At 43.0% G+C, this 14,239-nt stretch overlaps 3 protein-coding genes across 4 annotated transcripts; 2 read left to right on the plus strand and 1 right to left on the minus strand.

Annotated features, from left to right (window-relative positions):
- Window positions 1–40: 40 nt before the first annotated feature.
- LOC120824563 (rab5 GDP/GTP exchange factor) lies at window positions 41–5,733 on the plus strand. The gene is made up of 9 exons (XM_040185440.2): window positions 41–191; window positions 668–862; window positions 974–1,146; window positions 1,505–1,680; window positions 2,173–2,254; window positions 2,371–2,503; window positions 2,632–2,723; window positions 2,822–3,078; window positions 3,720–5,733. Exons 2-9 carry the CDS (start codon window positions 687–689, stop codon window positions 4,119–4,121), a joined length of 1,491 nt encoding a protein of 496 aa, XP_040041374.1. The 5' UTR covers window positions 41–191; window positions 668–686; the 3' UTR covers window positions 4,122–5,733.
- Window positions 5,734–6,467: 734 nt separating this feature from the next.
- LOC120824579 (high affinity immunoglobulin gamma Fc receptor I) lies at window positions 6,468–9,392 on the plus strand. Its single transcript, XM_040185463.2, has 6 exons — window positions 6,468–6,607; window positions 6,696–6,731; window positions 6,961–7,251; window positions 7,539–7,811; window positions 8,254–8,529; window positions 8,950–9,392. Exons 1-6 carry the CDS (start codon window positions 6,583–6,585, stop codon window positions 9,258–9,260), a joined length of 1,212 nt encoding a protein of 403 aa, XP_040041397.2. The 5' UTR covers window positions 6,468–6,582; the 3' UTR covers window positions 9,261–9,392.
- A 1,038-nt stretch (window positions 9,393–10,430) lies between these two features.
- otol1b (otolin 1b) lies at window positions 10,431–13,335 on the minus strand. 2 transcript variants are annotated; one of them, XM_078098326.1, is made up of 5 exons: window positions 13,053–13,335; window positions 12,093–12,508; window positions 11,889–11,978; window positions 11,624–11,695; window positions 10,431–11,549 (listed from the first exon to the last, which is right to left on the minus strand). In XM_078098326.1, the coding sequence occupies exons 2-5, from the start codon at window positions 12,493–12,495 to the stop codon at window positions 10,642–10,644; spliced, it is 1,473 nt and encodes a 490-aa protein (XP_077954452.1). In that variant the 5' UTR covers window positions 12,496–12,508; window positions 13,053–13,335; the 3' UTR covers window positions 10,431–10,641. The 2 variants fall into 2 exon arrangements, with proteins under 2 accessions (XP_077954452.1, XP_040041385.2); XM_040185451.2 differs by having other exon boundaries at window positions 12,093–12,577; window positions 13,053–13,191.
- Window positions 13,336–14,239: the final 904 nt, after the last annotated feature.

Consider the following 14,239-nt stretch of genomic DNA (forward strand, 5'->3'; position numbering starts at 1 on the left):
CAACACATCACAGCTGAGCCACATTTGTAACAAGGACGACATGGAAAAACATAAAGAAGAATCCGCTCACAGACAAAATGGCTGTAGGACAAAGCTAGACGCTCGGCTAATGTAAACATCCACCAACAGTGGACTGGAGCAGGAGCGAGGATAACGTTACTCGATGCCCTTTTGACCTTGCGAATGAGAGTGTATGTTGTCACACAATTCATGAATCTAATCTACAGCATCTTCAATGACATTGATTCAGGTCGCTACCTAAGCTAGCACGATTTGCTCCGTAATTATAGCTCATTCAGCTGTAAAATTAGCTTGTTGACATCTCGTTTTTGCGTCAACTTTGTCGTGCGAACAAATGTTGTCAACCGTTGGGACAACATAGTGTTTCGGAATGATGTGTCCGTGGGAGAGACGAGGACGTTACGCTGTCACCTCGGTAACGACCCCCGACGTCACGAGTTATAAAGCACTACGCTAGCATTGAGCTAACGTTAGCTAAAACAACGACGTCAGCGTAGTTACGAGTCAACGCTGCGGGAAGCTGCTCTAGAATCATGAATGGCAAATCTAAGAGATTAATAATGAGCAGCCGGACCGGTGTCTGTTACGATCGATTCATTTGTGGTCGACTGATTTTGTGTTTCCTGTCTCCTGGCGGCCCGCACAGTCCTCTTAACTTTGGCTGAATGATGACGAGCCAGCGGCGTGGGATCCATCTGGACCAATCAGAGCTGCTCTGCACGAAAGGATGCGGTTTTTATGGCAACACCGGTTGGCAGGGCCTGTGCTCCAAGTGCTGGCGAGAGGAAAACCAGAAAGAAAAGCAAAAACAGATTCAAGAGGATTGGGCGCTTGCTGAGAGGTTTGTCCGTTTCCTCTGCACCGTGTCTCATTAGAAAAATGGGAAACGCCACGTGTCTGGTTCTGTTTGTCAGTCGGTTTGCTCATGCATATGAGCGCTGTCCCTCCCCAGGCTGCAGAAAGAGGAAGAGGAGGCCTATGCAAGCAGACATCAGCAGGCCCAATTGCAGCCCACCATCACACCCTTCAGCAAGTTTGAGGAAAGAAAAACAAAGGAAAAGTCCAGCAAAGTCAACACGGTCACAAAGTTTTTTATTCCTTCCAGCAAAACAGCATCAAAAAAAGGTACATACTATTGTAAATAATCAAGTGTAAGCGATCCATCCAAAAGTCTTTATCAATAAATTACTATAAGTTTGTATTGCCGCTCTTTATTAAAAGGTAGAGATACTTTTATCCATCCTTATTGTACGTCTGTCTGCCCAAAAACCTGACAAACTGGTTTTGATTTCCTGCTTACCTGGAAAAAGAAATTAAACTAGTTGCAGAAATGTTGATGCTGATTATGGTTTCTGTCCAACCAAACTAGATCTATCTAGATTTGTAGATTGATAACCTACATACGGTCATGGTTTAAATATATGCTATTACAGTTCAAGTGTTAGAAGCCTTTATTAAAGTGACATCGAATGTCTTCCCCCAGATGCTCCTTTGGAGGCTCAGTCCAGACCGAGCCCCAGCTCCTCCGCAAACCGACATTCCTCTGTGGACAATGACCATGCAACGCGGGAGTTCATTGATTTTCTCAAGCCTCTGAAGTCCGGGAGGGAGATCTTCAAACAGTGCCGGGCCTTCACTGAGAGCATGGCGTATAAGCGGGTGAGCTGAAGTGGATTGGTGGATTGGGTTTGCGAGAACTATTTAATTCTTATGGACAACTAGCTGAATCTAGACAACCTGTTAAGAAATTTCACACGCTTAATTATATTTTTAGGTTAGGTTTAAGATTATGTTTTTCCTCAAATTCAAATACTTAAATTTTCAGTTTGTTGTTTCTACAATGTTTGTCAAAACCTTTGCTTTGCAGTTAGTGAAATTGACTTTGCTTCCAAGGGAGATACCGACTGCCGCACATTCTTGTCTCAAGAGAAAACTGTTTTTCGTAAATACATAATGGGGAATATGCTTCCTCGGTCATTGTAGCAGACATAGTTGTTAGATATAGTAATTGCTACATTCGAACGGATAACATTTGTCAAAAGGATGCTTAATATATCACTGTCGTATTTCGGCTTGACTTTGACATTTGTCTCATAAGTACGTTTTCAAATTGAATGTCGTCTGAGTTGTTTTTTTATTTTTCTTGCTCAGGACATGGCTGCTGATGAGCTGTCAGAGTGTGTGCAGGACTTCTACCAGAACCTCTCCGATCGCCTCCACACCCAGTTCAAAGGTACCGCTTGACTCGCACTCTTTATAAGACTACGAAGAAGGAAATATGCCGAAAATGATACAGCGCATTAAGTCTTTGCGCTGCCTACCTTTTGGTCTTTGGGCTTCTGTCCCTAGGTTCGTCAGAACATGTCGAGAGCGTTATGGATCAAGTAGAAAAGTACATGATGACTCGTCTCTACAAGGAGGTTTTCTGCCCTGAGACCACAGATGATGAGAAGAAAGACCTGGCCATTCAGAAGAGAATCAGGTTAGCTAACAATGCTTACATTTGCAACTCAAAAAGCAATCAATATCTTTGCATGAGCAAGAAAGAACACAATTGCAAGAACTTCAGCCGAGGATTCCTCACATTGTAATCGTTGTGTTCCTTCACAGAGCCTTGCATTGGGTCACCATCGAGATGTTGTGTGTTCCTGTAGATGAGGAGATCGCTGAGGTGTCAGACAGTGTAGTCAAAGCCATCACAGGTCGGTCTCATAATCATCACCTCGTCATCTTGGCTGTGGAGATCCAGTAAGATTTTTGGATGGAGTAACGCCTTTTTCAAATCTCTGCATCATTTCAGATGTGATTGAAATGGATTCAAAGTGCGTGCCCAAGGAGAAGCTGGCGTGCATCACTCGTTGCAGCAAGCACATCTTCAACGCCATCAAAATCACCAAAAAGGAGGCGGCGTCCGCGGACGACTTCCTGCCAACGCTCATCTACATTGTACTAAAAGCGAACCCCCCGCGACTTCAGTCCAACATCCAGTACATCACCCGCTTCAGCAACCCCAGCAGACTCATGACTGGAGAGGACGGCTACTACTTCACTAATCTGGTGAGGAAGTGAATTGATGCTTGTGTGTGTGTTGTGCTGTCAAATTGTGTGGTGTAATTCTGATGGGTGTATTTTGGTCCCTCACAATTTTATTAATATGGGTAGGTTAAATAACAAACACTTTTCTGTGTAATTCAATAGAATTCAGCACTACAACCTTCGTTGTCCAATATTAACATAACCATTAACCAAAAACCTCTTAAATAGTTGTAACACAAAACATTATGATCCAGACTCACAGGGCAACAATGCAGGAAGCAGGAGAAGATGGTAAACATAACGCTACAATTCTCCCGGTTATGACACCGTAATGTTATATAACTTTGATGTTTTGTAACCGTCGTCATGGCAAAATTGTGATATTTTCCAATGCTTCATGTCACGTCGCACGACAACACATGAAGGTAAATGGTGCCTCTTCTTGACTTCTCTGATCAATCTTTCATAGCTTCTAAGCATGTCAGAGATAATTCAGTAGACCACCGATGGGAACACATTGCTGTATGCGCATTGGCAAAAAGTCCTTTTAATGATTGGAAACCCTTATTCTATCTTTGTAAGTCAATCAGAATCCCCAGACTGATGACCTCCGAAGGGGACGTCTTCTATTTAAAACCCGCCCCCTCCTTTCCTTTCCCCAGTGCTGTGCCGTGGCCTTCATCGAGAAGCTGGACGGCCAGTCTCTGAACCTGAGCTCTGAGGAGTTTGAGCTCCATATGACGGGCCAGGCGTCCCCCCAACGGCCACAGGCCACCGGAGCATCCTCCGGCAGCAGCGCTCTCAGCCAGGGCCACCAACGCGTGGACCCGCTGGCGGGGCTCGGGGAAAGGCAGGAGCAGGTCATGGAGAAGGCCCGCCAGCTGGAGAGCGACCTCATAGACTGGACGGACGAGGTGGAGCAGAAGGTGCAGAGCGTTCTGGAAAGCTTTCCGCCAGAGGCGCAAAACCCCGCCGCGACCGCAGCGGCGTCTGCCATTGACTCTGATAACGTTGAGAATGAGCAGCTCCCACCTCCTCTGCAACCGCAAGTGTTCGCTGGCTGACTGTCCCTGCAAAATCCGGTTTAGGCTTTACTCCGCCCTTCCTCTTTTCCCTGCTGTTAAACTTTGCTCTCCGAATGCCCACGCAGAAGCCGTCCGATAGGGATCACGTTTCCACTCGCTCTTTTAGACCACTTCTTCTTGCAGAAGTAAGTGCAACGATCAATAAACACTCCTATCTGTACGGTAAATATGAAGCAAAAGAGCAGACGAACCACTCCGAGTTCTTCTCAAACACTTCTTTGGTCTCCCACAATGGCATCATCAGTACCTTTCAGTACTTCTTTACCCTTGTTATTGTAGCACCGCTTACGCAGACGTGGTAACTGGTTGGATGTGCTGTACAAACCTACTCCTGTATTATTCAGACAAGGAAAATTTTTTTGCTTTTATAGATGGCAAAGTGGGTGCTCAAAATTAACTATAACGTTACTGCCCAAGAAACATCTAGTGACTCTACAGGAAATATGTTTTTCTTAAAGGAAATGGCAAAATCAGATGAATGCAAAACCTCCTCTTGCTAAATTAACCCTCTATTTCATGCTGGTGATTTGTGCTGTGTTTGTGTTCACTGTGCATTTCCCCATTCAGCAGAGAACTATCCGGAGGGGAGGGGAAGGAGAGTGTGTGTGTATGTGTGTGTGTGTGTGAGAATGTGTGTTGCATGGACATGCTCTGTTAATGTCGGTAAATCGTTCAATCCGCCCACTGATGTCACTGGATCATGTGTTCTTGTTTCCTCTCACTCCAGCCACAGTCTGGATGTACAGAAGTGATTTTATTTTTCTATAGAGTTATTGATTGTTTGGGATGCAATAGGAGACATTAATCCTGTAATATTTACAGTTGTAGTACTAATGAAGAAAAAATATTGCTTGAAGACATGTTACATGAATTCTGTAGACCAAATAGTAAGATTGTCATCTCTTTGTTTATATTGTAAGGGTATCGTGAGCATGTGCCATCACAAGAAAGACGTTTTTAGGTGATTCGTTTGGGGTTTTGCTCCGTCAGAGCATTTGATTTAAGTAGCTAAGAAGTCAAAGAGGATGCTGCTTCCCATAAACGCAAGGTAAATAAATAAATCACCTCTAAGGCTGACATGACATCACCAATTTCATATAATTTTAAAGCACTTTTTATGTTTGATTTAGAGCTCTTATTTCAGAATTACACTTGACAAAGTAATGGCTTTATTCAGTTAAAAGGATAATTGGTGAACGTCTCTGTATTGGGCAGTAAAAAAGAAAATGTTTTTTTTGTTTTCCTTTTCTCATGAACTTGCTCGACGTTGCTAGATTCTAATATTATCTTTCATTGTTTTTTGCAGCACATGAAGTTAGTGTGCAGTTGCTGTCCATTTTTAGTTTGAGAAAGGAGTTCACACAAACTTAAACAATGGCCAGAATAACTTAATATTGCACTGTACGCTGAAGCCATTTGTGAGGTAAAGATTTTAAAACATTATCTTTGTAAACTTATCAGTTTGCTATTTTATCACTTAGGAGAAAGTACCTCAATACTGTCTTTTATTTATGTCTTAAGTTATTGGGGCAGGATTTGTTTATATGCCTTCATGGGTTTGTGATGATGAATAAAAATGTTAAAAAACAAACACCTTTTGTTTCTTTTCCTCATGCAGTTTTACCTGACTTAAATTAGTAAAATATAAATACCTAACTGTAAAATAAATAGTAAATAATTTAACAAAATGTAACATTTTGCGAGTTCATTAACCTTTTTTCCATGTGTATGCTTAAATTTTTCCATTTTGGAATCGGTCAATATTTTTTTGCAAATTACCAGTTTGTCAGTTCATTAAGTAAATTCAGATTTGTTCAGATGTCGGAAATAAAAGCCTAAATAGAATGAAGAATACCTTGGGAAAGTGATTTCTAAGAACTTGAAATTTGAAACATTATTACATTACAATTCATTCATGACAGTCTTGAATTCTTTCTGGGTTACTGTTCTTACTGTGTTTAAAAACTAAGACCGCACTTTGCACTAAAACGAAAGTATCTGCTTTTGAAAAGATATACTTTGAACTATTAATGTTTAAAAAGAATTGCCATCCAATCCATAGATGTTTTAGTTTATTCAATAGTGCCACCTTATTAAAGATGGGTTTTAATTACCCATTTATTTAGCCCTTATGTTCACTATGTATTTATTTATCGTGTTTTATTTTTTCAAATATGTATCTCTTAATAGTAGTATACATTTCAAATTCAGATTCCAAAGAAGAAGGTGTTACTTTCTCTCCCGGGGAAGGTGTTAGTTTTGGTTCCCATAAAAGTATGCTCTCAGTTTCTCAAAATGAAAAATAACTTTTTTTTGTTAGTTATTTTTACAAAAGGGGACATCCTGCGTGATGAGTCAAAGCTCCAAAATCATTCTCACTTCCCTATTCGTCAGGATTATAAGAATCTCCGTCAGTCTCTGTTTCTGACCAGCTAGGAAAATGGACACGGTAATTTCCCTCCTTGGTGAGTTTTCTTCAATTCAGAATTATTATTTTATTTTTATATATTATTGCCTTTCCTTCATCTTATACACGTTTATTTTCATTTTCAGTTCTTTCAACACTACTGCAGCTCGTAGCAGCTGAAGGTAAGTACCAAATAGTCCCATCTTTAAATTCTGCTTGTAGAAGAACAAAGCATTTCTACACATACTCTATTCTGTTCTAAATCATCTGCTATTTTATCTGTGACATCATGTGAATTTAATAAAATAAATTGAACCTAACATTTGTAATCCCAAGAGCGCAGCTATAGAGAGGACACAGATTACTTTGTGACATTCCTTCCTTCCTTTCTTCATGTGTTTGTTTTTATAGTTGTCAGCGTGACCTCATTGAGAGCTGTGGTGGAGATCACGTCTGGGGATTCAAGGATCTTCTCTGGAGAGAGTGTGCGGCTGAAATGCAGCGTTCCTGATGTCCATCTGTCCGACTGGAAATACCTGTGGTTCAGAGGATCCGATCGCCTCCCACAGATTGAGGAGCACCTCGTTATATGGAAAAGCAAGGTTAAACATAGTGGGAAATATCACTGCCAGGGTGTGAGGAATACAGTGGTCAGAAACATCCACACCCTCAAAAGTCTGCCTTTGGAGATCAATGTTGATGGTAAGATCTCGTCTTTAAGAATCATTTCAATAGAAATCTCGTTGATTTATCAGGCGACTTCCTTCCTCTTTTTCACACTTCTTCTCCTTTAAAACATTAGGAATTTCTGGACTCTTGCGGTCGTAAACCTATTTGAAGTATTGTATTATGCCCCAATTATGTATAAAAGAATATTGCTTACTTGCATATTTATCTAAAACGCTGCCATTGGCCTGTTTTATTACATCAATACAATGCTATGCCACTATATGTTCAATTTAACTTTCCTCTCTGTAATCTTTGTTCAGGAGGGTGGGTTATCCTGCAAGTCCCCCCACATCCTGGCCTCGTCGGAGAGACCTTGGAGGTCACGTGTCGACTGCGAGTCAAAGCCAAACTTCCCGAGGTGATTCTATACAAAGATGGCGTTGAAGTTATGAGACAAATTGGCATCAACCCACAAATCTACCTGACCAACGTGACCCTCGAGGACCAAGGAATGTACTCTTGTAGGGCTTCCTGGGACGCAGATGGGCGCACACACTCTGCAATTTCAGTTGAGGCTTCAGTTCAGGTCGCAGGTAAGTTTGTGTGCTGGCTGAAAACAAGTTAAAAAACAAAACAAAAACCACCCACTGCAAACTGTACAGTTCTCTATGATGAGATAATTTGGACTATTTCCCAGCCTGCGGCTGAGATTTCACCGAGCAACCATTTTGTTTATTTTTGTTTAGACTGTTAAATTCTTTAAAATGCAATTGGCTAGCTGTTTACAGTCTTTATAATAAGCTAAACTAACCAGCTTGTTAGTTTGTTCTGACAGAACATTTTAAAATTATAAATAAATTGTAAATTGTATGGATTTTTTAAAAGTGAGTCATATTTTGTACAGATGTCAGATTTCTCCTCTAACCCTCAGAGGGAAAGCGACTAATTTACCAAAATGACACATTTTTTCCATGAGATGTTTTTTCCACATTTGAATGTGTCAGTGATCTGTGTTTCTTTTTGGCTCTATTTTAGAGGTTCTGTCGCAGCCACTTTTGGAGATTGTTGCAGACAATAACCTGTTTCCAGTCAATTTCATGAAGCTCATCTGCCACCTACAATACAACGCCCGTGCTCCCGCCCCCCCCATACACTTCTATTTCTACAAGAATAAAAAACAAGTGGCCACGGCGAGCTCTGAGAAAAGTGTCACGGTGAATCGTACTCCAGGCCAGTACAGCTGCAAGGCCAGGGTGCCCGAGTTGGGTATCTCCAGGGAGAGCGAACTCAGATCCTTTGGCCAAGTAACAGGTACTTAGAAGTAAATGTTACTGTATATGTGGCCCAGTATGATTCAATGCGAAAAAAAGGTATCAAACAACAAAAGATATTCAGTATTCAGTGATTCAACTACCATATCATAACTATTAGAAATATACAATACCATGAATATAATATCATTAATAAATTATAATAAAGGATGAATATATTTATATTAAATATTATCGAACATGTATATATATATATATATATATATATATACATACATAAATATATATATTTGGTGGGGCCACGCCCCATGACCCTCTATGGGCCGCCACTGATTTGCAAGATCAAACCCAAATTATCTTCCTACTAAATATTTGTGACACCGCCGCGTAACTTCTTAGCTCAACTCGCCTCTGACCCAATACGATACTTGACCTTTAGCTCCCCCAATCTCATCCCCAGACCTGCGTCCTGCTGCTGAAACCACTGCAACCCGACCCTCCTCTCACCAATCCGCCGCAACTCCTACTGTTTCTCACCCCACTGGAGTGAGCATCCAATCCTCGTATCAACCTCAGCAGTCAGCAACAAGCAATTTCCTATCTACAGTCCCATCTCCTAATCAAACTGCGGCTGCTATGGAATCAGACGACACATCTGGAGAATCAGGCGACACGTCTGGAGGATCAGGCGACACATCTGGAGAATCAGGCGACATGTCTGGAGGATCAGGCGACACGTCTGGAGGATCAGGCGACACGTCTGGAGAATGAAGGCTTTTAATACGATTCTTTGTGTAATATTCATTCAACAAATTTCCTGTGTAAACTAACTGAATCAGTACTGTTGGAGTTTATTAACTACTGCCATACTGGTTAAATTAAATAAAGTTTTCAGCAAATGTACTACAGGGTTTTATTTTCACTGAATTGTTTTTACAACCCATTGTTTTTGTACAGCATTACAGTTGAGTAGTATTTGTAAATTCACTCAATCGATATGCATAAGGATACTTATTATTTAAAGCTTTTATCTACTTAGCACATAAGTCATACATTTGTATGTCTGTTTTTGCAATTTGACAGATGGCCTAAGCCATCAGACAAAGTGTGGATTAACAGGAGATGTCAGAGTGCGGCAGCAGTAAACAAAGAGATGGAAGACAGCAAAACAAAGAGAACTTCTTTGTGGGGGTGTGACATGTGGTCATTTAAATCCGCTTGGGTAAGCAAGGGGGCTGGAGTCAATCCCAGCCAACTTCAGGCGAGAGACGGGGTACACAGGGCTAACACAGAGACAAACACTCACATGCACCACACGTGCATTTAGTGTCACCGATCAACCTGATCCCCAGAGCACGTCTCTGGACTGTGGGAGGAAGCTGGAGAACCCCGAGAGAAGCCATACAGAGAACCTGCAGACTCCACACAGGAAGGCCGCTGGGCAGAGTCGAACCCGGGACCTTCTTGCTGCGAGGCGACAGTGCTAACCGCCACCACGCTGCCCGAGGGCAAAACCTATAGCTATAAGTAACCACTTTATGCAAAGTGTATGGTTTAACACACTGTGTAAGAAGTTGACAGGCCTCGTAAAATAAAATATTAAAAATCTGCACACAATCTGCAAACACGATTTGAATGTGTGTGTATGTGTTTGTATACATATATATAATACATATATATATATATGTAGACATAAACTCTACCCCTGGTATATTTATCAACAAGCCTTCAGTCTACAAGTCGTTGTATCTTTGTCACCCTGCTTATCTTCTCACATCGTACATTTTAAAGCCTTCTCCTAATGGATGTGTGTGTGGTGTGTGTTTTCTCAAAATGCCTCCTTCTTGTGGATTGGATCATTTACCCTGTGTCTTTGTTGTAATGCTTGTTACCTGACGAGGCTTGTTGGGATGGAAACATCGAAAATAAATATAACAGCAGTAAACAAGACATTTGTTTTTATTCAGATGGTAATATAATAAGATACGGGTAAGATAATAACACAATAACATGATCTTGATATTGCAGTCCTTAAGTTTTCTTTGTGTGCAGGTTTTGAGCCGTTCATAAGTAATACGTGTCATGAAGCACCACTTGGTATTTGTCCCTTTTCCAGAGAATGAGATGAAATAGTCCCAGATGTTACAGATGTTTACAGCGGAGGGTCAGGATGTGAATAGAGCAGGAACCCGGAGAAGATGCTGTCATCCTCACTGCTGGCATATGCCCCATTCCAGTCTCTGAGTGTCTCCATCCAAACCTGATCCCCCACCGCCAGCTGCAGCACCACGAGGGTGGACGCTTGGTCGATGTCTTGACCGTACAGCGAGTCCCGCGTTCGTACCCGCCGCGACCCGTTCACCACCAGCGTGGCGCGCAGGGGCTGGTTGCGCACCGTGATGTGGAAGGAGAAGACGTAAACGCCAGCGTGGACACACGTGAAGCTGTTGGACGTGACATTGAAGTGGTTCTCTTCGTTGTAGAAGACTTTGTCGAAGCGGATCGGGAAGCCAGAAGGGGGGAAGGACTTTTTCGGGGAGATACCTACACTGAAGGCTGAGCGTTTCTGGACATACTCGGATCCCTTCGACCCTTTGATTCCACGAATGCCTCGCTCACCTCTCTTCGCAGGGAAACCTCTGTCCCCTTTTGGTCCAAGCATCCCTCTTATGCCTTGTGGTCCCTGAGGTCCTCGGAGGCCCGGCTCTCCTTGTGGTCCCGGAGGTCCCTGATCCCCACGGAGACCCACGGGACCCGGGGAACCGTGCTTGCCGTTCACTCCTGGAATGCCCATCCCTCCTGGAATGCCGGGAGATCCCGTATCACCTCGATCGCCTTTCTGTCCCCTCTCCCCAAAAGTCCCACATTCCCCCCTGTCCCCCTTGTCTCCTTTAGGACCTATCTCAATAGCCACTCCCGGAGGTCCTGCTGGTCCCTCCTTTCCCGGTTCTCCTATCTCACCAGCAGTCCCATTCTGGCCAGATTCCCCTTTCGCCCCACCGTCGCCTTTGACACCTTGTAACCCTATTTCACCTTTCTCACCTACTGCGCCAGCATCCCCTGTAAGGTAAAGAAAACTGTTGGAACCGGAGACAATATTAAAAAAATCAATAATCAACAAAAGCGGTTTGAACCTTTTTGTCCCGGTTTCCCGGAGCCTCCGGGTGGCCCGACAGTCCCACTGCTTCCTTTGTCCCCTTTTTCTCCTGATGAATTGATTTCATGAACAAAATCCAACATAAACAACACAAGAAGATTTTTTTAACTACTGCTAGTACGTGAAGAATAAAAAAAATGTACTGAATCACTTTCTTTTGAAGGGCCCAGTTGTAGTATGTGGGCCCATTGTTTCATAATGTCCTTTTAAAATTAAATTAAAATTTAAAATATTATACTAGCCTCTGTCTCCTTTCAACCCCATAGGACCACTGACTCCCTGTGGGCCAGGTAAACCAGCTGCTCCTGTAAGGCCTCTATCACCTGGAGGCCCTTGGGAACAAACACAGGAGTTCAAAGTGCCGAAAATTAACATACAAAAAATAAAAACATACAATGAAATAAAAAAAAACGTTTTCTTTATTTCACTTTATCAGAGTCTTTTACCTTCCAGGCCTCTGTCTCCCTTTGGCCCCCTGGGGCCTTTCTCAGGTGGACAGCACTCACAGAAGTTGAAGTAGCACTCGTTGTAATCTAGAGTGTAATTCTCCAGACCGGCACCAGGGGGCTCGGTGGCCACCGTGCGATACTGTGGATAGACCTGATTTGGGTAGGTGGTCCTCTCCGTGGGGGGCAGCGGTTGGGGCTTCACGGGGTTTGCACTCAGGACAGTCTTGAGAGCTTTGGGCATGCTGGTGGTGACAGGGCTGTGTACGGTGACCTGAGGGAGGGGCTTCTTGGTGAAGTGGTACTTCGGCCTCTGAGTAGTCTTAGCTTCAGCGCAGAACACCACAGTGAGTGCAACCACAACTACAGCCACAAGGGTTGACTGACAGGAGCTAATCCTCATGATTGACTGGTATCTGAGAACAGACGAGTTTAAAGGCCCTTTTCTTCTCTTTGCTTGTTCTCATTTCATTTTCAATCCACTTCTGATTTAAAGACGAGAGGTAACAAAAACAGCACATGGCATTAGCAGTTTACTTTTGCAAAAAAAAAAAACAGCACTGGGTCAAGTCATCCATCCATTATCTACTGGGATTCTCACTATTTATACTATTGAAATTTTTTTTTCCCTCTTGTTTCCTACGCTGCCAATTTCAAGTTGGAGCTACTTTCTCAATCTCAATCCTGCGCCATAATGACTCTGTGGTCCTGCAGTTTGACTATTAAAAGCTGCATTAATGGTTATTTAGCAGTAAATTCAGCTGTTACAAGGTTTAACTTCTGCATCTTCATTGTCATTAAGGTCAGTGAGCTCTTCAATCTAGATATGCTATTCCACACACACACACACATATGTATATATATATATATATATTTGTATACATACAATAGGTCACTCATCAAGCAAAAATTCAACTTTCTATGCAACATTTCAAATCTAGCAAAACTGATAAGACTCACCCAGTATTGCACAAGTGGTACGGTCATTTATCCTCTCTGGCGGTGGCTTGGAGGCAGCCCCAGGAGCTACAGGTCTTTCTGATATCTCTGCGAGGTTTGGGCAAAAGCACATACCCTACCAATGAGGGTGTTTGCTGGAATCACAGGGGGAGGTCTGAAATCCGACTGGCGGGCTGGAGCCGACCCAAGGAGAACCACTGTGCTGTGGCCCATTCTCTGTACCCCTGTTGTGTAGAAAGGTGCTTTTGTGACACGAGATACAGCACCCGCCAGGAGCACTCTCTCTCGCTGCTAGCTAGGCAAGGAGCAAAGGCCATGGGGCAATGGGTCACCCGATATGGGAGGCATTCCTCCAACATCCAAACTACTACCCAGGCTTTTACATTGGAGCAAAGCCAAGCAGGTGAGGGGGGGGTCAGTGAGAAAAGGCCTGGGGTAATACAGCAGCCCTTTTGCAAGAGTAAGCTCGGACTCCCATTTCTGCATGAAGGTGCAAAACCCTCTTTTTTATAGATATTGTACGTGTGGGGGTCCGCAGTTGCAAGTTGATGTTCGCCAGCAGATCGAAACATTTGCAGAAATTTATCCAAAACGCTTTAACCAAAAGGTTTGCAAACTGGCGCTCACACAGGGAGCCCAGTATTTACCATCCACTGGTACTTGGTGAACATCCAGAAGAAAGCTTTAGCATTAAGAGCACTGATAATCTCCTCACTCAACAGTTGCTAAACCTGAGCTGTTTGTCAAAGAAACCAGCTTATCTACTTCAAATCAGTGCAGTTGCAATGCTTGCCTGATCACTGTGACCGACCTTTTGCACCAGCCCCCGGGACCGCTGGCAGATATGTGTGCTAACTATGATTCAAACTGTGTTGCCGGACAATGATTCATTCTTTGGGTGTAACAAGATAGCATCGGTTTTTGTAGAAAAGTGATTTTCTGGTAGCTGTCTGCTCGAAACTCTCGACTGGACAGTGAATGAATGTGTGAGCGGTGGACATGCCTCAGTAGTCAAAGACCTCACATCCTCAGAGGGATCTATGACCAGCTATGAGTGAGCAGGAAGAAGGGAAATGAAATTTGGGAAACAGAGAGGGGTGATGTTGGGATGGGGGCTTCTAAAAAGGAGACGATTGTGTTTATTTAAAACATTTTTTTTATCTTCTCACATATACTTTTCTTTACCT

The sequence above is a fragment of the Gasterosteus aculeatus genome, chromosome 1 (genome assembly GCF_964276395.1).
Source record: "Gasterosteus aculeatus chromosome 1, fGasAcu3.hap1.1, whole genome shotgun sequence".
Taxonomy (NCBI): Eukaryota; Metazoa; Chordata; class Actinopteri; order Perciformes; family Gasterosteidae; genus Gasterosteus; species Gasterosteus aculeatus.